Here is a 21,576-nt window from a genome sequence, read left to right as displayed (position 1 = left end):
AGCAACATTTAATTTCCCTTTGAGATTAATAAAATATTTTTGAATTGAATAAAACTCTTAGCACGGGTCAACAATACAAAAGCACAAAACTATATGGGCTAAAATCTACCCAAAAATACTTTTAGTTTGATTTTGTGTTTTTGCATTAAATAACCTACACACTGGTCGTAATGAGGGCCGGATATAGACTGTGAAGGGTCCATGGGCGAGAGACAGTTTTGGTGTTCTATTCAAGACAAAACATTAAAATGTATACAATATTTGACTATTGTATGCATTTATTAAAGTGCAGCAATATTGAAATGACAACTCATATTGCCCTATGAATTTTATATAAGGTACAATTCGTTAGCCTAATAGCATAATTGCCCAAAAAAAAAAAAAAAAGACTTAGGCAATTATGCTATTAGGCTGATGAATTTGAAACATGCATTCATTACAAAAAACATTCAACATATTTGGGGCCACCCAAAAACGTGGAGCCCTGGGCTACTGCCCATGTCAGTCCTTTTTAATAATTTATACAGATCACCCATAGCAGAGTTTATAGAAGTGGAATTAACTAGTTATTTGTTTTGACATTTTGATATCAAAAGTCTGTCCCAACTATTTTTAGGCTCATTGTGCATGTTTTCACTGAATGACGTTTCCAGCGTGGGCTTTTTAGTTTTTGGAGAATTAAAACAACACGCGCTGAGAATTTATATACAAATGTTTTAATGGATAACAAAAAAAAGATGGCAGTGAACGTTCACACACATGCTGTTGGCATGGCTCCAGCTTTCATTATTTAAAAAACAGAAACCTTCCCCCTTGCTTCATGAGTCAGACTCCACCTGTTGGCATGTGGGACACATATGCAGCTATAAAGCTAGAAATACAATCACAGGTTTTATTTATCTTTTTTCTTTTTTTTTTTGGCAAACTACCCATCAAGCTGGCAATTTGTTGACACCAACAGCCCCTATATGACGAGAATTATTGTAACATCCATTTGGAAACGAAATGAACCAAAAATCAGCTCTCAGTGCCAATCAGGCAGACAGAGTTGGAAAAACAAAAACAAACAAAAAAAACCCAAATTGACTCGACAGGCGGCTCAATTCCCTCAAGTATAAGGCCGTGAAGCATTGCGACACCGGCATGGGTAATTAGCTCCACACCACTGCTATTTTACAGACAGGTGACTGGGGGTCCTTGAGAGCTGCACTAATTCAGCCACCCTCTCTTTAGTCAGGCACTCCTTTAGGCCGTGAAGAGACTCCTCAGAGTGACGTCCTCGTAACACTGGAGAGGTGCAAACCCACTCAGAGTGCAGCGTTGAAGGACCGCGCCGGCCAACCTCGGCCTCCTTGATGGATGCCGGTCGGGTGCGCCAGTGGCTTCTGATGATGGGTTCTACTTAGAGAGCATGACAAATCACTTCTGTGCCGCTTTGTGCGATTGTTGTTTCCAGGCCTGTTTTGGCGGCCGAGGCGTGCTCAGGGCATCACGGTCCCCTGCGACAGAGACCGGGTCATCTCTGTGTGGACGAAGTAGGTCTTCAGCTCCCCTTTGCCCTTCACGTTGATGATGCCGCGGCATGAGCACATGTAGCCCAGGTTGGATAAGATGCCACTGGTCTCTTCTGTAACCTGAATGTCACAAAATCCTTTGGATTACTGAGAAATAATATAGCTGCTAACATACCTGTGCTAGCTGGCTAACTTTTTTGTGTCTAAAGTGGGTGAATTTGTTAACACACGGAGAGCAATGAACAGTACTCAGAGACAAAAGTGATCGCCACTCAACGCAGATGAAACAGGTCTTAAATTTCATTCATGGCGGCATTTAAAAAGGTCTTAAAAATACTTTGTGAAACCTGCAGACAGCCTGTGTAGAGCCACCAGTTCTCTCTGAAACAATGGGCCAAACTTCCAGCTAGCTACTGTCAGAACCTTACAGGATGCTGACAACTTTTTACCCAAGTCCTATGTTTTAAAAGATAATTCAACCAAATACTAAAGAAATGTATGAACATTTCCGAAACTGAAGAGAGAGAGAAAAAAAATTATCTGTCTTATTACTCTGGCATTTAGAAAATAGTGTTCATTTTGTAATCCTGGCTGACTTAGATCAGTAAAAACTGAGTCTAATTTACTATCAGTGAGGAAAAACTCTCTCTGATTTCAGCTGTACATTGATGGACATGCATCATACAGACGTCTTACCTGGATTTTACCCAGAACCCCCGTGGTTTCCATCCTGCTGGCCACATTAACACTATTCCCCCAGATGTCATATTGAGGCTTCTGAGCCCCAATGACTCCCGCTATCACCGGCCCATGGTTAATACCTGGCAAAACAGAGATAGACATTGGGGTAATCTTCACAAATATTCAACAAAACGGATTCTAAATGAAAAAGAGGGAAACAAATATGCAGTTTTAAGGTTGCAGGAGACGATTCATACCTATTCGCAGCTTGAAGTCATTAAAAGAGTGTTTGTTGATGACATCTAGCTTCCCAACGAGAGCAAAGGCAAACTCTACCATGGTGCCTATGTGCATGTACTGTCTGTCGTGTTCCTGAGAGAAATGCAGAGTGAATGGAAATGTGTGTTAAGGTGAACAGCAACAAAACCTCTGTCTCAATGACAAAAACACGAGGAACTCAAACTGGAGTCACAATCTGCAAATGTGCTCAACAGATTGTCAATATTCAGCTAATGTAGAATAAAACTAAATTTTGCAATTGCGGTTTTTCTATTAAAGAAGAGCTGTGATAACACATGAATAAGTTTGTTCATGCGATAAGTTATTATTGCGACATCATCATCCAACTACTTCCTGTCTTCATTGTGGTTTGTGCCAGTGGAAACTTCCAGTTGTTGATCACGTGACTCATTTGATGCTCAAAAAATGCTTCTACTGCATGAACCAGCTTATTCCTGTGTGATTTTAATTTTATTTCTTATGTAATGGAAACACCACAGTTGTGAAATTATGTTTCTTTCAACATCAGCAGAATACAGACAAAAATCTGCATCCATTTGTAATGGAAACGAAGCCACAGTTATCCTAGTTTGCCTCCATGACGTCTGCTCACAAAAACAGTGACCAAAACGGAAACGAGGAGAGTCGTTTCTCTTTGTCAAATCCATAAAATAAACTGTACTTTTTAAAAGTGATGGTAAGAATGAGAAATGAAACCAAGGGAAATTGCGTCAGAACCTTTTCTGCCTTTTAATGTGACATTTATCCTATGCAGCTCAACTGAAATCAAAACACATCTGTCTGAAGAGCCTGTCATGTCACTTCCTGCCCCACTTCCTGTTCTTCTTCATGGTTTATTCACTCTGGCAGTACTCAAACCTGGATCTCAGCAGGTTGGAACCAATCGCTGAATTGACAGTGATTAATTACTGTCTTTGGTTCAATCTGTTTGAAGGGAAGCTGGAAAAGAAGAAAAGAGCTGGAACACGCTGCTAGCATAACTATGCATTACAGGAAGTAGTCTCCCTAAGTTTGCACCTGCTACAGGGAATCTGATGAACCACAGATAGAGATCGGCTGTCCTTGTGAGGTTAGCATGAAATTTGCTCGTTTGAATCATTCAGGTTAAGCCAGAGTTCGCAGAGAGGTCACTAAGGATTTCATGAACCAAATACGTACAGTAAGTCCTCAAGATTAAACGTAACTGCTCTGAAAATGTAACCCCTTAAATACATAAATATAAACCAGTTAACAGTGATTAGAGAAGGTTTCTGTCTCAGTTTCTCTGACCAGGTCTTTGTTTTATAAATGCTCAACATGTAAAATGAAGAAACTTCTGGCAACATGAAGAAGGTCTAAGAACTTTGACAAAAGGTCAGAAACAAAGTTGTTGAGATGTAATTCAGTAACTAGCTTTAAAATCATTTTGGAAATGATTTTAAAGCCATTTCTACATTTTGGAGCCTACAGCGAATCAGAGTGCCAGTAGCAGCTTAGCTTATGCACCCGGACAATGACCTGAAGTACCCAAGCTACTTTATCTCTAGAAAAAAGCTAAATTACAGTTTTGGAGTGGCCTAGTCAAAGTTTCAAAAATGGCTTGGGCATAAAATCCTATTGAAATGCTGTGGCATGATCTTAAACATGCTAATCACACTTAAATATCCTCCAGTGGGGCTAAGACATTTGCCAAAGAACACTGGATCAAAATTAATCCATGGTGATGTCATTTCCTGTTATTACAAAAGCTTGATGGGTTTAGAAAGTCAAAGTGCCAGGTGGGTTTGGATAATTCTTTTTTCCCCTGAAATGAATAAAAATATTTGAAAACTGTGTTTTGGTTTTGGTTAGATTATCTATGACTGATTAAAATTAGTTTCACGATTTACTCTATCAGAAAATGTCCTCAAAGTCAGAGATCTGGAGAAAATGTTACAACCTAGAGTGGGGAAGTTTAACAAGGTCAGGTTGACTAGTTAAAGAGCGTACACTTTCATGTAACCGCTGTCTGGTAGTTTTTTGGGGGGTTTTAAAATTTGGGGTTAGTAGTTTAATTGTACAAGAAAAATGTCACATGAAAACTAAAAGGCAAAAATAACTACAAATGTTGATTGAAGAGTCTGGCCTGTTGGACGTTAAGATATATTTAAAGAAAATCTCTTGACTGATGCAGCAACAGTGTCTGAATAGGAGGCGGGGCTGAGTGGACACCGAATTAATCCAGATTTTCAACAATCCGGCAGATCTCCTGACACAGCGCTGATGTCTGAACAAGACCCCCATTTGTTCACATGCATTCAGATGTGCGGCAATGAATCACTGATGGACGGGTGACGCTGCTGCAGATTTCATGGAGCGACCCACACGGGGCTTTTAGCTGCGCTTGGAAAGCCGTTGACGCTGCGATGCTTTTCACTGCCCCATTTTTTTTGAGGCCTCAGGCAGCTGTAGATAATTAGATGGGAAAGTCCAGGGACTTGTCAAATGTACATATAGAGACTAAAAAATAACCCTCTGTTGACTCCTTGCATGAAGCCGCTGTATTCTCAGCATAGAGCCTCCAAAAGTCTTCATAACCAATCAACTTCTTGGCAATTTGTCACATTACGACAACAAGCTTTAGTGTTTTCAATTGGGGATGGTTAGTAATAAATCCAGGAGAAAGTAGTGTGTGTCAAGTCTGGTGTGCATTTTGCATTAAGGCCAATTTTAGTGCATCATGTTACTGTAAAGGTCTTTCAAGTGTGGATACTAGCATACAAAATTAGCATACTCAACCCTCAGGTCATATGTTTTTCATATTTACCATTAGCCACTTGAATTTTTCAAGATGGCCGTCTTTTTTTTTCCTTTCTCTTTTAACCAGTTATTGCCATAAAATGTCCCTCATTTTGGTCGTCCTATTATACTATTTAAAATTAATATGTAACAAAATCAGACGGCAAAACTGAAACAGAGGACTTTTCTGTTTGTGGTTCTCACACCAGTCGTCAACTGAGACAAAGATATGTAACATCATCTAAATAGTTAGAAATAGCTTCTGCCAATTTTATTAGGTGGTTAGCGGTTTAGCATTAGCTTAGCTTCCCCATATTTTTCTATATGTAGCATCTTAGCAATAGCATTCTTTGTTTTTTCATGCGTCTCACATTGTAGTGTTAGTTGGCTCAAATTTTTGTGTTTAGCGGTTAGGTGTTAGCAGAGCCAAAACTCTTGTTTACAGAATAAGTGGCTACTGAACCTAACTTTCTGTTAAGCTGTGCCCACAATGTCAATACCTACAGCCGATCTTAGTGCAAACATAAGATCCAGATCTTGGTGGCCATTTTGAACCACATGATTTCTATGGTTCAAAATATGTAGGCCATGTTTTGACAGCAAACACATTCCTCTAATTGACAATTTTAGTGAAGAAATTTATTTTCCATGACAACCATGGTGGCCATCTTGAAAAATCAAAAAAATTATCAGTAAATCTGAAATCCATGGGTCTAGTTATGAATGATTTAACACTAAATGTATTCATCTTTGATAAATACGGGCAAATCAAGAGCAAAAATTAATTTTCCTTCACGACTGTGGTGGCCATCTTGAATTTTTTAGTGGCTGAGATTTTTTAGTTGTTTTTTTTTTTAAGCAAGCCGCTGGAAACATGGGTGCCAAGTTAGGTCCTTGATGCACACGTGAAAGATTTTGGTCAGTTATCTGCTGCACTATCTGTAGACCCCACCCTATGTTGCAATTAAAGCTGCAGGTCTTTTGGTTATGTTTCTTTAAGCTTCGAACATGGAGATTCAAATTTCTGCTGATTGTCAGGAGTCAGACTGAAATTGAACATCAATGTTACAAAAGTTATGAAAACCAGCCTCTCCTACCTCCCACATAAATCCCAGTAAAATACAGACATAGTGGTTTGATTGGGACAGAATGCACTTGTAGCTACAAGCTACTTGTCTTAGGATTTGCCGAGTCTTACTGTTGAGGTGACAGCTTACTTGTGTGCACTCTGGTCCTGGAGCCACATTGAGCCCAGTTGCAGCCATGTAGGTGCTACCAATGGTCTTTATCTTCTCCACGCCGCTGAACTTGGGCTTAGACAGCAGCTGTGAATGCAGAGGGAAGCCAGCACTAAGCGTGAAACCGGAGCAGCATCCAAACGACCGCCTGGCTTTGTGCTCCTTCTGCTCAGGAGCATCATGACACTTCACCGGAGAAGGTCAGAAATCTTTCTTTTGTCTTTTTCCACACTTTCAGACAGTCAGGATTATTAGTAAGAGAGGAGTTTACCTCATCAAAGTCGGCTATGATCTCGTTGAGAAGTCGGAGGCACTCCAGTCCTTCCTTATTGACATCAGACTCAGTGTAAAACTCTTTGAAGTCCGGGATGGAGGCGAACATCACACACACTGACTCGTACGACTGATGATAAAGGTCCTGATAACAAGCGAAGAAGAAGAAGAAAAAGGAAAAGAAGAAGGAGAAGAAGAAGATAACAGCTGGATGGGCCGTATCGAATAAGCACTCGCGCCAGAAAGATGAAGGGAAATGGCCTGTGGTTTCATCGGGCTTCACAAAAAATAAAATAAAAAATAGCATGCCCTAAATGCCTCATGCTGAACACTGACACTTAGACTTTAAATAAATAAGAAGACGCTTTAATCATCTCTGCAGGGACGCCGGGTCCCCGTGGCAGCTGGAAAATAGGGGCATTCATCTTTAGAAAGGAGGAGGTAAGAACAGAGCAGCTCAGGTGACGCTCAGAGCGAAAGGGGTTTTGTCTTGTGCAACTTTTTTTTGGAAATGTTTCAGAGTAGAAAGTAAAGCAAGTTATGCTGGGTGAAGAGATCATGCAAAGTGTAACAGCTAAGAAAAACAACATCAATAACAGCATGCGAATGTGTACTACTTTATTGGCACCTATGGTAAATAATGTATGAAAAAACCTGAGATCAATTCATATATCACAATAAAAAAAATGAGGAGGATTCACTTGACTACATTTATTCATTGTGGATAAAAGCCCCACATTGTTAAAGGCAAAACCATTATTTTTGCCCGTAGAAAGAATTTCCTCTAAATAAACTCGAGGGTTGCTAACATTTCAACTTTATTCCTTTCATCAGGTTTTCTAGAAACTTCTGTTTAGTCGTCCGCCATCTTGTTTTTCTGTGTGTTTATAACATGACACGGAGACCCGTCTCTTTCAGCCACTGGCCACAAAGCTGGACCTATTTTCATCTGCCCAGCACACAAAAAGAAACCTCAGAGGCTCACTGCAGAGAGGGGCATCTTGGGGGCCAGCACGTCTCCATGACAACCATTACAATAAAAAACGGCAGTAAGTTTTTTGGAAATGCTACCATCACAAATGTAAACATGAGGAAGTTGGCTTGACGCTAACAGAAACTTAACTGGCACTGTAATCAGATTAGGTAGGTGTCCCGATCAGCGCGATATCAAAGTTGGACCGATTTCCAGTATCGATATCAGAGCGATTTCTGATACTGACATGTAGACCCATTGGTTCATGATAAATGGCTCAGTTGTTCTCAGACCTACTGCTGCTGACTATTGTTCTCTGTTTGATTAAAATTGCTCGATCAAGTCTTTTCTAACATCAAACACCACTAAATTAGTCATAAAAGTGTGTATGATTTGTGCTGATATCATATCGGGTCAATATCAATATTTCCCTCCTGATACGATATTAGTATCGTATCAGGAGGGAAAAGTTGTATCGGGACATCCAGATACAAAAAAAAGGGCAAAAAAGGCTGTTGTTCATAGTATGAACAGCAGAGGGAACAATGTACTCATACTGATATGGGTGTGTATATAAAATAATTCCTTCTAAGGCTTTGGACACATCTTCACCAGGGGTGCCACCCAGTACAGTGTTTACTGGTCAGAGACGGTGGAAACCTGGAGTGACTACTGCACTGTTGTTCAGCTTTTCTTGGAGAATAATCCTCAAATTTTCAATGCACGGTCCCCCTCCCGATGAGAGTGGCTGCCACTGTCGTAACTGGGTCACCGAGGAAGACGAGTGAGGCAGAGCTGAAGGCTGAAGTGAAAGGCGCAGGTGCATTACAGCACCTTTTACTTCACTGAGGCACGACTCAGTCAAAATACCCCCAGAACTATTTTATTATGCAGGCAGAGAAATATTGCTTATTTTTCTTTAACTGTACTATTTTTTAAAGCTTTTTCAAATCAGAAATTGTAAAAGATGGATTTCATGGATCCAGATCTAGAGCTTTGAGATTGCTACCAGCAAAGAGAGGAAATATGCTGCTTAAAAGTGTCTGCCACTGGTTCATCCCTAGAGTTTTTCATGTTTTAATGATTCACACGTCAGAGTCAAGTAACAAGGAACAAAGAGAAGATTCTCTTAGAAATTGTCAGAAGGGGCTGAAAATGTACTAAAATCATCCAAACAAAAACACTAAGAGTTTCAGAAAGTTCAAAAGAAATCCTGATCATGGCTACAATAAAGAATTTCAGGTCAGAAATAGCAAAATAGGAAGGAACAATGACTGACCAAAGACTTCTGCACGATAATATTGCACAATGACATCTAAGTCGCAACATTTGCTGATTTGATCTACGTTTTCCTCCATGAATTGAAACCTAGAAACATCTTGGTATTTTTTTTTCACCTCATTTTTCCAGTTGCGTCCCAGGAAGTGCTCGGCCACGTGCGCCGGTAGGACGTTCTCCAGCAGAACCCGGTTCAGGTTCTCCATGGTTTCTATTTCCTCACACTCCCTCTTGAACTTGTCCCGCCACAGGAAGTCCAGCCGGCAGTAATACTCGTTCTGTTGGAGGAGGATGAAGAGGAGAGGGGAGACTCTCTGTAAGCCTTGACTTAAAGACTTTTAGAAGGATTTTATGATCTTTTAACATAAAATAGAGGATAATTGTTAAGTAGAAGTAAAATTATACGACGTTTTCAAAACGTTTAACAAACAGAAATCCAGCCAAGTGTTTTGAGGTGTGACACTATCGCTACTTCATCTCTACAAAATAGCTCAAACCCGATTGGGTAATGTCTGAAAACAACAGTTGAGTTTTGTCACAAATTTTTAGTTACATCTACTTTGACTGGGCCATTCTGACACATAAATGTGCTTTGATTTAATCCATCTCACTGCAGCTCTGGTTTAAATGCTCTGCTTTTCTTTCAGGATTGTTTTTTTATTTAGCTTTGAACGTCTTTCTGTAAACGCCTTGCTAAGAACACAACCCCGCAGCATCATACTCCCACCACCAAATTTCACCACTGTCTCTTTATTTTCCATCAAATAGCAAATTACCTGAATCACTGCAAAAACACAAAATCTCACCAAGTATTTCTGGTCTAGTTTCCATTGTAAATATATGGCTGTACTGGGCCAGGGTTTGTGGTCGTTTGTGAGCATAAAGTTTTTCTGACAGGAATACGTGTTATTTTTCTGTGTTTTCTTTTCCTTTTCATGTTTCCTCTGTCAGTACAAAATATCTGCTGATATCCACGGTCGCTTCATTAAATTTAATCAACATTTACATAACAATACTATAAATAAATAAATATTGAACTGCAAAAAGAAAAAATCTTACCAAGTACTTTTGTTCTAGTTTCTAGTGCAAATATCAACGCTCACTTGAAATTAGATAGAATTAACTTACAAGTAACTTTTCAGCAAGATATAGGAGCTTGTTTTAAGTCAATAATTTTTTATATTGTTTTTTAAAAAAACTAGCAGATTATTCAACTTAAAACAAGACATTTTTCCCAAGTTATAAGTAAAATAATCTTCCAATGAAACTGATACTTTTCATTTGTGTTAAGGAAATATTGACTTGCTGAAAAGTTTCTTGTAAGCTAATTTCAAGTGTACTAAGAGATTTGCACTAAAAACTAGACCAAAAATACTTGGTAATATTTTTTATTTAGTTTTTTATTATTGCAGTGAAACTGACTTGATTGGTGTCTGAAATAAAGGCCTTGTGCAAAACTACCTTCAGCTTATTACTTCTCAGTGGCAGGCGGCTTAATTTCTCTCCTAATGCGTCGCGACTGCGAGGCGGTCATATTTGGAATGCTTGGTATTCATGGAAAAAAATTAGAGTGCCAATAACAAGACAGCGAGACAATGCGAGAAGCAGCGCAGCTATTGCTCAAGGAAAAAGCAGACAGAAGCTGCTTTGCATAAAACATAGCTGCTGCTTCCTTCTCTCTTTCTGTGCTTTTTGGTTATTCATGCTTGAGGTAGTTTTGAATACATCTGCATATGTTAGCAGGACTTGTATACGAAGGTCAAGATAACCCGAGGTTGCGTGTTCGCGCCTCCGTTTCCGGAGCTCACCGTCTCTGCATCCGAAGGCTACAAGGTTCTGGTGGGCGGGCTCCTATACCGACTGTCCAGGGAGATGTAGCTGATCAGCAGGTTGGATGATAGACAAATGCACCGAGTTATTTATTTTATTCCTTGACATTAGCATCAGCTGTGGAAAATTTAGAAGATTCCACCACCAATGGACGGAGGGATCTTCTACGTTTTTGGGGTTTGGGAGTTTCTGAGAAACAGCCTTCCACCTTCTTAGCACAAATTAACAGCCGGCATCATTCGGGTTGCGCGTGTAAACGTAGACGAGGAGAGTCTACCTCGGCGAGTCTGGAAAGTAGGCCAGCTCATTTCAAATGCCGTTTAGAAAGCAGCTAAACGAGGCTGTAAATGAGTTTTGCTCCACTGTGCAATCTGTTCTTGGGGGATGAATCACTGATGCTGTTTTCCTTGTAACCTGATTTCTCCTCCCCTCTGAAGAAAGTTCTGAGAAAAGACCTCATTAGAGCTGATAAGAAATTTGGCAAGGAAAATTTGTTAACGGCCTGCTTGAAGCGTGCAGAATCGTTTTGAGCGCCTCAACCACTCGGGGCAAAGAGGTCTTCCAATAATCATTTTAGCGTTAGATAATGGAAGAATTTTGTAATTGAAACTGAAAAAAAAAAGAAGTATTTTAAGAATAGAATCAGCTTCGAACAAGGAGTTTTAAATATCCTAGTCGGGTCAACAAAACCTTTATTTCTCTGTGACTCTGTGACTGGGTCTCGGTGACCCAGAACGAGAACAACGCAAGAAGCCGATTGGGCCGATCACACGTCTCTGGGGAGCTCTGGATGTGGGTACAGAAGTCCCAGCTCGGAACATCTGCTTTGACATGATAGATGTTACCCCTAAAAAAAGATTCAATTCCCCGCAGAAAATCTGTGTCAGCGGAGTTACGGTGTCGCATGACGCGAGGATGGTGGCGGCGCACCAACATTACAGAAGACAAAAAGTCTGAAGACGTATTTTTATACCCAGAAAGCTTCTGGACTGCAAAAATATCCTTCTCTGAAGGAGTCAGAGTTCCTTTCCCCCCACCCCAACCGACCCCCAGAAGTCTCCATCTCTACTTAGGAGCTGAAGATGATCTTTGAATGCTGAATGACCTAATTACGTAGTTATGACTGCAGCAGTGGCAGAGAAATCAAGTTTTATTATCAGTGATGTCTCCACGGGGGGCGAGCCACTCACCTGCCTGGCTAATACCAGCAGAGTGATGAAGAAGATGAACAGAGACACGGAGCCCATGGTCTTCAGGTCCTTCAGGACGCCCGGTCTGAAAAACATGTTTGAAAACCCTCACAATTATAACGTTCACTTAGAAACATTGTTTTGGTTTAACTGCAGGTAGTAAAGATGTATAAATTCATATTCATTTGTAGCAGTAACACAATGTCACAGATAAAAATGTGTCCATTTGCCAACAGAAAATCACTTTTTCCTCATGGAACATTTTACTACATAGAGGTTGTGCTCGACTTTGTTTTTGTTATCTGTCATTTTGACTGATGGCGCCTGAAATGTTACGTCAATCTACGTTTACCTGTCAGTTTTCAAAAATGATAACGACAAATTCAGTCACATTTAATTTTCATTCGGTTTAATTAACCGAATGCAAATTAAAAGCAACAAGCTGGACAGAGAATCCACAATGTGCTGTTATCCATGAAGCTGATTAATACATGCAACCTTTTCTCTGCAGTGACAAAAGCTACTGACTGTGGCCACAATAACTACATAACACACACAGAATGGAAATGAAACAATTGCATCTACATTTAGGGTTAGGTTTAGGAACAGACTAGCAGTCGTTGGGATTAGGGAAAATGTCTGGGTTAGGTGTAAATTTAGTTACTAAAATGAATGGAAGGCAATGCAACAAGTCTTCATGTGAGTAATTGTGTTTGTAGAAAAAAAAAAGCAAAACTCACTAACGAATGTTCTTCTTAAACAGCATGATATATAAAGTAAATAGTATTTCGTCCTTCTGCAAATATTTGTGACCCTTGAGGTTCTCTGCAGTCTTATTTATTTCAGTTTTGCCCTGCTGATGAAATAGTCAGCATTGCAGGATGGCCATTCCACTCCTGTTGTGCTTCTTAAAGTTCGCAAAATATGGTTTAGTATTTCTTTGTTACAATGCATGAGTGCATTGTAACAAAGAAATATTAAGGACAATCTGCCAATCAAGACCAACTCTTCTTTAAAGAAACAACTTTCTTGGACATCAGCAGATAAATAGCATAAGACACCTGTTTACAAGAACTCCTTCAGAGTTTGGTACGTTCAGAGTCTGATTGCAATCACATCCCAATCAGCCGGTCTGAAGAAAAACCACCACCATGATTTCATCATTATTATCTCCTTAAACGATCAAAAACCTTTCAGCTGATGCCAAAATGTTGTTTTTAGAGATGCAGCAAGCCTTTGTTTCTGGACATAACAAAGTAATCCAATATCACACATTTGTCTTGTCTGGAAAAAATAAAAGTTTCAGTAAATGTAAGACATGTGATGCTGTTCTTGTTGTTACTTGCATCTCATTTTTTGTTTACATTTCAAAACGTCAGCACATACGTTATTACCTTTCCACCTATTCATTTTTAATGAGCATGAGCCATGGGATTTATCTAACTATTAACAGCAGATTATTAATGGTGAATGCAGGGCCGGATTTAGAATTTTAAGGGTCCAGAGGCTACAGCCAGTTTTGGTCCACTATCCAAAAAAAATAAATTTTATATATATATATAATTTAAAAAACAACAGTTTAGTCAGGCTAATTATAGTACATTATTGGTAGGCCTGTACAGCTGCAGGTTTAAAATATCTCATGTGAGAACACTCCATGTTTGCCCCTTAACGACGTACAATAAGTTCAGAATTTTCTAATATTTTAGTGTTTTATACAACAAAATGCAACAATATTACAAAAAACACACTTTATATGGGCCTATGAGTTTTATATTAAAAGATACAAAATAAAATATGCATTAATTGCAAAAATATTAAAAAAATTTTGGGGTCACCCCAAATTTGGGGCCCTGGGCTACTGCCCGTGTAAGTCCTTTCTAGATAAAACACATTCATAAATCATGGATTTCTATTTCAAACTAACAAACGTAATCATCTAATTAACAGCACAGTATATGAATATTATTCTGAGCAGCCACTTGTAGATCAATAACAGTTTTTTCTGTAGTTTTAAATTGTTGGTTAATATAAAAGAGTCCCGTTTTAGGCGTATTCTGCTTCCTGAAACAGCCTGTTTTTGTAGAGTAATAACAAGGATGAAGTTCATACTGAGGAATTTAATCAAAAACTTTTTTGAGCTTATTTGTTGACTCGAACAAGCTGACCAAAATAGCTTCCATCTGTAACAGCTGATCCGAGATAATCTTCATGCTTCTAGAAACTCTGCAGTGTCTGCTTATTTCATCATATCTACCCTTCTAATCAAATGTAGAGGATTTTTTTCCTCTTTATTTTATGTTTCTATGATCTGAAGAACTGTCTCTAAAATGGGAACATATCCTTAAGAGTGACTTGAATCCCTTAAATCTACTTTATTTATGACATTTTTTAGTAATAATTTGGTTCTCTTTACATTTTCACCTCCCTCTCCATCAGCCTCTGGTAAACTTGGGTTCTCATCCAGCCTGGTTTATCGTGGCTACTGTTATTTTAAATCCTTTTTGATATGTTTTTATGACTTTATGTGATGTTCTGCTTAAGTGACTCAACATACATGAATCAGGCCTTTATTTCTCAATTTAGGTACAATCCGTTAATAAAAGATATGACAGATTATAAGTAAAAGAAAAGTAGAATATGAATTCCTTAAAAGCCTTCTGTATGTGTGTTTAAGGACGGTGGGTACAAACCTGTTGAATAAATGCACTTAAATTACAGATTGGACCTTTCTAAACATGCTACTTTTTATATGAGATGAATTTTTTAAAGCACATTTTACAAGAGTCACCAGTATATATGGAGGATGTTTCAATGGCACACCAGCGCATCTTCATCTAAATGCCAACTAATTCAACGTGATCGAACAGTATTTTCCGTTTGCATTCATTTGCCCACAAGACACAACTCTGTTATGTTTGCGTGCACAAAAATAGATATTTGAACTGTAAATTCACTGCCGTACCTCAGCTGACTGAACTCTACCCACAGACTTTTCTGCTACTTGTTAGAGAAATAGCGCTAACTGAGGATGTCGATAATGTGTCAGGAATCAGGTTTATTAGGCGGCCTTGGTCTATTTCCTTTTCATTTAGTACTTCAAAATGATTCCCCTTTATTTGCCTGTAGAAGAAGAAACTCACTCCTCATGCTAACAAAGCAAGGTGAGAGAGAAACCGAGGTTTTTTTTTCTTTTCTGCCAGCTTCTCTCATAGCTAGAGAAACTTTCGACAGGTTTTTTTTCTTTTCTTCTTCTTTTCTCCCCAGCGGTTGTCAGTCAAAGGCAAAAGCTGAATCCTTCTCCATCAACACAAGCGGCATTATCTCTTTCTGCCACTCATCATCCCTTCTTTCCAGCCGTTCCGCTCCGCTGACAGCAGAATGGGACGCTGCCAACTCTGCCACAGAGTTGTTTCAGCGGTCCCCTGCTGCAGACTCGCTCATTTTAATAGGCCGGGATTAACCGACGGGGTCACAAAGGTCAGAGGGAAATGTGGGATGTTAGTCGGATTATACAGATTTAACCAGATTTCCCATCTCTGTAATGTGAAAAGGTAGGAGAACCGGCCGGTACCTGTCCGGCTTGTCCGTGGGGTAGAGGGCTTTGTTGAATCCGTCCAGCAGGGAGGCGTGAGTCTGCAGGATGATGATGTTGTAGATCACCACGGCGACCAGCATCACTACCATCTTCAGCTCGTAGTTGATCCTCAGGAAGACCGAGCACGAGACCAGGCCCAGAATGCAGCAGTAGATGAAGTACTGAAGACGTAAAGAACAGCAGAAACCCTCGTCTGAAAGGGGAAACGTTATGTGTTTTCCAGGCCACTTTGTAGCAAATGTCACCTTGAGTTACTAAAAAATGCTATAAATACCAAATATAACTTTAAAGAAATTTGACTTCCAGATTTGACGCCTTGAATTTGGGCATCCGTCTCTTTAAGAAGCTCCTGCTCTTTCTGAAGTCATCACAACATGGCTCCTCTATTAGCCCTTTAACAACGTTTTTACCAAGCTGACAAGTAGCTCATATAACGAACTCAGCCGATACTCAGCTCAACCAGGTGTTTGCTAATTGCTGCTGGCTAGTCTGAAGGAGCCGAGTTTTAATTACACAACAAAGCACAAATCTGACAACCAGCCGCGCCCACCGGCAGGTAAAACTTGTTTTTGTCCTCCAGGTAGTTGGACCGGCTGCTGTTGGAAACATTCACAAAGAGAGCAGCCGTCTGGATGTCGTCTGCAGCTCCTCCAGGATCCTCCACAAAGAACTGGACAAACAAATCAGAGGAAACATGTTGAATTTATGGTACATCACCTGGCAATGAGTTGAGATATACAGATCTGAGTCGCTCCTGGTAAAAATGAGCAAAACACTGAATTCAAAGAGCTCGTCTGAAGGTTTTTCATCAAGCTGTTCTCCAGCCTTGTTGAAAAATCATGTGCAATCTGCAGCTATTGTAAAAGTTTGGCACTTTCAGATAAAGAGAATTAACAAGCGATTTACTTTTAATTCTACGGTTTGTGCTGCGTATTTAGCTTGTGTCAGCCAGTCGTTCTCCTAACTGATTATTTTATATTTTTATGAGCCGATTAGTGAGAATTAGCACTTGGAGAATAATCCTACTAGACAGGATCAACCCCGACATAATCACAGAAAATCAACTGCAGAGCGGAGCAACTGAGTCACTGCGGTTATTATTGAGCTCCAGCTGGTCCAAGCGCTCCTCATTGTTCTGCTGAACGAGCGCAGAGACTCCATGTCAGTCGCGAGGTCAAGTTCGCCACTTCCTGCAGCCGTGAAGCACCAGAGCGCAGAGGCTGAGCCCCGCCACTCGGCTCGGAGCGCTGATTCACCGGTTCAGCCTGTTCAGCCCTGAAACTTTTATCACGCCGTCTCTGTAGAAGCCATGCGGAGGTTTGAAAACCTGCGATTGTTTTGCCTTCATCCAGCGCCGCTGCCATTGTTCTTGGCTGCATCAGCTTCTCCTGCAGGTGCTCTGGCAGTCACAGTCATAGTTTTTTTTTTCTTCTCCTTTTTTGAATTTCTTTCAAAATGCCTGATTGTCACTTGAGAGACAGCCATTTTTATTCCACAAAAAAGGTTTTGCTGCTGTTCCCAGGAGTTATGATTTACACCTGACGCTGCCAGCTGAGGTTCCTGGAGCCACACCTGCCTGGTGGCAGGAAGGAAAAACCTTCCTGCTACTATTAATTTATGAGAGGCATGTTGCTTTCAAAAAGAGAAATTCCTCTTTCTACAATCCTGTTCCTCCACTCATTTTGGTGTCTTAATGAATAATTCAAAACAAAAAAACTGTGATTTGGGTTCAAAAGTTAACATTATATCTAGTGTTACTATTTAATTTTTATTTTTTTACCATTTTATTTTATTTATGTATTTGTTTTAGATCAACAAATACAAAAAATGTTTACAAAAGCGATGCATAGAACTAACATCGGTATTGGTTGATATTGTTTTTTTTCTTTAACGTATCGGTATCGGCCTGATAAATAAAACTGGGCCGATATTAACAACCAATATTTATTTCCATCTTGTTGCCATTAGTTTCTGGAAGGGGAGGAGAAAGTGTTGGTCATGTGGTTTTTGTTTGGTCATGTGACAGTGGTAGTGATGCAGCAAAGGATTGTGGGAAGTTTAACAGAAGTAAAGAAGTGTGACGTCAGTGGTGTGGTCGTTGAAATGGTAGGAATATGATATACAAGATATACAATATCTGTACATATTGGTAATCGGTGACGGCAGCAATATTTATATTGGATATTGATATTGGCCCAAATTTTCATATCGGCGCATCCTTAGCTTCGTTAATAAAGGGGAAAACGAAATCCAAACTAATCTGGTCTTATGGGGGAAAAAATTAACTGTCCATTGTATTAAATCATTTTTCAACATTTCTTCAGTAGCTGAGTTCAGTTCAGCTCCAGCAGCCACAATGAAGTCAAATTACCACCAATGGTGTTAAATCATGAAATATCCTAAACAGAACCTGACTAGTAAAATGCATGTTAAAAAAAGAAATGCTTAAGTCAATTCAGCATCTGTATCGGATCGGTACCAGCCAATACTAAACCTCAGAGATCGGTATCGGTAAAAAAGTGGATCGGTGCGTCCTTAGTGAAAATCCAAATTTTTGAATTGAATTCAGCTTGAAACAAAAGGAAAAGTTCACATTAATGATTGTACAGGTGCTGGTCATAAAATTAGAATATTGTGATAAAGTTCATTATTTTCCATAATGTCATGATAAAAATTAAATTGTCATATATTTTAGATTCATTGCACACCAACTGAAATATTTCAGGTCTTTTATTGTTTTAATTTTGATGATTTTGGCAAACAGCTCATGAAAACCCAAAATCCCTGTCTCAAAAAATTAGAATATTATGAAAAGGTTCTCTGAACGAGCAATAAAAATAATCATCTGAATCAACAAAGTAACTCTAAACACCTGAAAAAGATTCCTGAGGCCTTTAAAAACTCCCAGCCTGGTTCGTTACTCAAAACCGCAATCATGGGTCAGACTGCTGACCTGACTGCTGTCCAGAAGGCCATCACTGACATCCTCAAGCAAGAGGGTGAGAAACAGATAGAAATTTCTGAACGAATCGGCTGTTTGCAGAGTGTTATATCAAGGCACCTCAGTGGGAAGTCAGTAGGAAGGAAAAAGTGTGGCAGAAAACGCTGCACAACGAGAAGAGGTGACCGGACCCTGAGGAAGATTGTGGAGAAGGGCCGATTCCAGACCTTGGGGGAAGCAGTGGACTGAGTCTGGAGTAGAAACATCCAGAGCCACTGTGCACAGGCGTGTGCAGGAAATGAGCTACAGGTGCCGCATTCCCCAGGTCAAAGGTCAAGCCACTTTTGAACCAGAAACAGCGGCAGAAGCGCCTGACCTGGGCTACAGAGAAGCAGCACTTTGGACCACTGTTGTTCAGTGGTCCAAAGTACTTTTTTCGGATGAAAGCAAACTTTGCATGTCATTCGGAAATCAAAGTGCCAGACTCTGGAGGAAGACTGGGGAGAAGGAAATGCCAAAATGCCAGAAGTCCAGTGTCAAGTACCCACAGTCAGTGATGGTCTGGGTGCCATGTCAGCTGCTGGTGTTGGTCCACTGGGTTTTATCAAGGGCAGGATCAATGCAGCCGCTATCAGAAGATTTTGGAGCACTTCATGCTTCCATCTGCTGAAAAGTTTTATGGAGATGAAAATTTAATTTGGTCTGGAATCGGCCCTTCTCCACAATCTTCCTCAGGGTCCGGTCACCTCTTCTCGTTGTGCAGCGTTTTCTGCCACACTTTTTCCTTCCTACTGACTTCCCACTGAGGTGCCTTGATATAACACTCTGCAAACAGCCGATTCGTTCAGAAATTTCTATCTGTTTCTCACCCTCTTGCTTGAGGATGTCAGTGATGGCCTTCTGGACAGCAGTCAGGTCAGCAGTCTGACCCATGATTGCGGTTTTGAGTAACGAACCAGGCTGGGAGTTTTTAAAGGCCTCAGGAATCTTTTTCAGGTGTTTAGAGTTACTTTGTTGATTCAGATGATTATTTTTATTGCTCGTTCAGAGAACCTTTTCATAATATTCTAATTTTTTGAGACAGGGATTTTGGGTTTTCATGAGCTGTTTGCCAAAATCATCAAAATTAAAACAATAAAAGACCTGAAATATTTCAGTTGGTGTGCAATGAATCTAAAATATATGACAATTTAATTTTTATCATGACATTATGGAAAATAATGAACTTTATCACAATATTCTAATTTTATGACCAGCACCTGTATATTCATATTCATCAAGACACAAAATGCTGTATGTAAACTTCTGGCATTAACAATAGATTTGAAGAAACGTCGATAAAGTTCCCAACTATTGGACGGCCTCGCTGTTAGAACAACAGTGCAAAGGCCAAACGGAGGAGTTCTGCTCCTACTGGGTAGGAATTATCTGATCTGCCTCCAACTCTGCATTAGTTATCCTCTGTGATTATTTTTGCTGGTAGTGCTGCAGTACTTGACTTCCTAAAACCGAACCCACAGTTTATTGCATTTTTTTGCTGCTATAAATACCACACAGGCCAACACTTTATCTGCAGCTGCTTGCTGATCATGCACACACCCACGAGTCGCAAGAAGACAAACTACATTCGCAACATTTTCTACCCAGCCAGTCTCACCATATTGAACACAGCCATCACCAGTATGAGAGCCGTGGTCGTCATGGTGAGGACCAATCGCAGCCAGGGGTTGTTAGTGACGATGATGCGAGAGGAAGCCGGGAGCCATGGCAGAGAGCAGAAGGACCCCTTCCCTCCCTGCTGTGGATCCAAGGAAACAGCAGGAATGACTCAAAGATGCAGGGGGGAAAGGAGGGAGCAGTGGACAAACTTCCAGCATATTCGTTTAAAATATCAGCAATACACACTTAAAAAAAATGTAACCTAAAAAGTGAAGATGTAAAACACACAGAATGTTATTGCATAACATATAAATTAGTTTGAATTAGTTTGCAATCCTGATAAAATGAGAGATATAGGTGTAGGAGCTTGTTTTAAGTCAATAATTCCTGAATAGTGATGAAAAGGTTCTAGAAAATTATTTCATTTACAACAAGACATTTTCCCAAAGTTACAAGTGGAAAAATCTGCAAATGGAACAAGTTTTTTTTTTTTTTTTTGTGTCAATGTTAAGGAATTATTTACTTAAAATAAGCTTTTACAACTTGCTGAAAACTTACTTACGAGTTAGTTTTGTCTCATTTCAAGTGTACTAAGATATTTTCACTATAAACTAGACCAAAAACATTTTGATGTTTTGTTTTTGCAGTTTTAAGCAGAAAGTTAGGCGGTAAAAAGGGGCATTACTCCCACTGTTAAGCATGGTGGAGGATCTGTGATGCTGTGGGCCCGTTTCACTTCCAAAATCTTGTTGGAACGTATTGCAACATAAAACCTTTTTGAAATAAACATCTGATGAAGCCCGGCAGGAAACTAATAACACATCATAAATCAACTGTGATTAAAAAAAGAAAAATAAATATTACTTACATAGAATAAATGCACTCAGCATAATAAGATTGGATTTTTTCAATTTTTTTCAGTGTTAGTTTATGCTACTGTAATAAAATTACGTAACCTTAGAGAAACAGTGTCTTTAGTCAGAGGCTCCTTCACATTCATTGTAATACAGACTGCTACAGGAGATCTTACCTGTCATCACCATTTACAATAACACTGAAGAATTTTAAATCAATATAAATTACAACATTTACTTTCCCTCTGAGATCGATAAAGTATTTTTGGACTGACATAGTAATTATCTTAAAGTTTTTCGCATATCTTCACCAGGTCTGCCAATAAATGTGTCCCCACTGCAATTACTCAATTCTACATTATTAAAAAGGTTCAACTTTTTAATTTTCTTATAAAAGTTTGGATTGAACTCCTTTTCTTCTGGATGTTGTGCTACTTTGAAATCATTTTCCTGAGTCCAGAAGTGTGACTGTTACCTATTATTGCTTGCT

At 39.6% G+C, this 21,576-nt stretch overlaps 1 protein-coding gene across 1 annotated transcript in view; it reads right to left on the bottom strand.

Moving 5' to 3' along the window:
- Window positions 1-700: 700 nt before the first annotated feature.
- Window positions 701-21,576, bottom strand: part of adcy2b (adenylate cyclase 2b (brain)) — a 69,659-nt gene continuing 48,783 nt past the window's right edge. The window contains exons 16-25 of the mRNA XM_088010104.1: window positions 20,231-20,371; window positions 16,183-16,302; window positions 15,609-15,793; window positions 12,035-12,119; window positions 9,134-9,292; window positions 6,762-6,908; window positions 6,470-6,577; window positions 2,453-2,567; window positions 2,211-2,335; window positions 701-1,634 (exon numbers count right to left, since the gene is read on the bottom strand). Of these exons, the coding sequence (XP_087866230.1) occupies window positions 1,482-1,634; window positions 2,211-2,335; window positions 2,453-2,567; window positions 6,470-6,577; window positions 6,762-6,908; window positions 9,134-9,292; window positions 12,035-12,119; window positions 15,609-15,793; window positions 16,183-16,302; window positions 20,231-20,371 (1,338 nt within the window). The 3' untranslated portion in view covers window positions 701-1,481. The remainder of the gene's footprint in view (window positions 1,635-2,210; window positions 2,336-2,452; window positions 2,568-6,469; window positions 6,578-6,761; window positions 6,909-9,133; window positions 9,293-12,034; window positions 12,120-15,608; window positions 15,794-16,182; window positions 16,303-20,230; window positions 20,372-21,576) is intronic.

The sequence above is a fragment of the Poecilia mexicana genome, unplaced genomic scaffold (genome assembly GCF_051168715.1).
Source record: "Poecilia mexicana isolate PSO_F unplaced genomic scaffold, ASM5116871v1 scaffold_11, whole genome shotgun sequence".
Lineage (NCBI taxonomy): Eukaryota > Metazoa > Chordata > Actinopteri > Cyprinodontiformes > Poeciliidae > Poecilia > Poecilia mexicana.
Note: the sequence above shows the minus strand (reverse complement) of the source record. Positions and strands in the feature narration are given on the sequence as shown.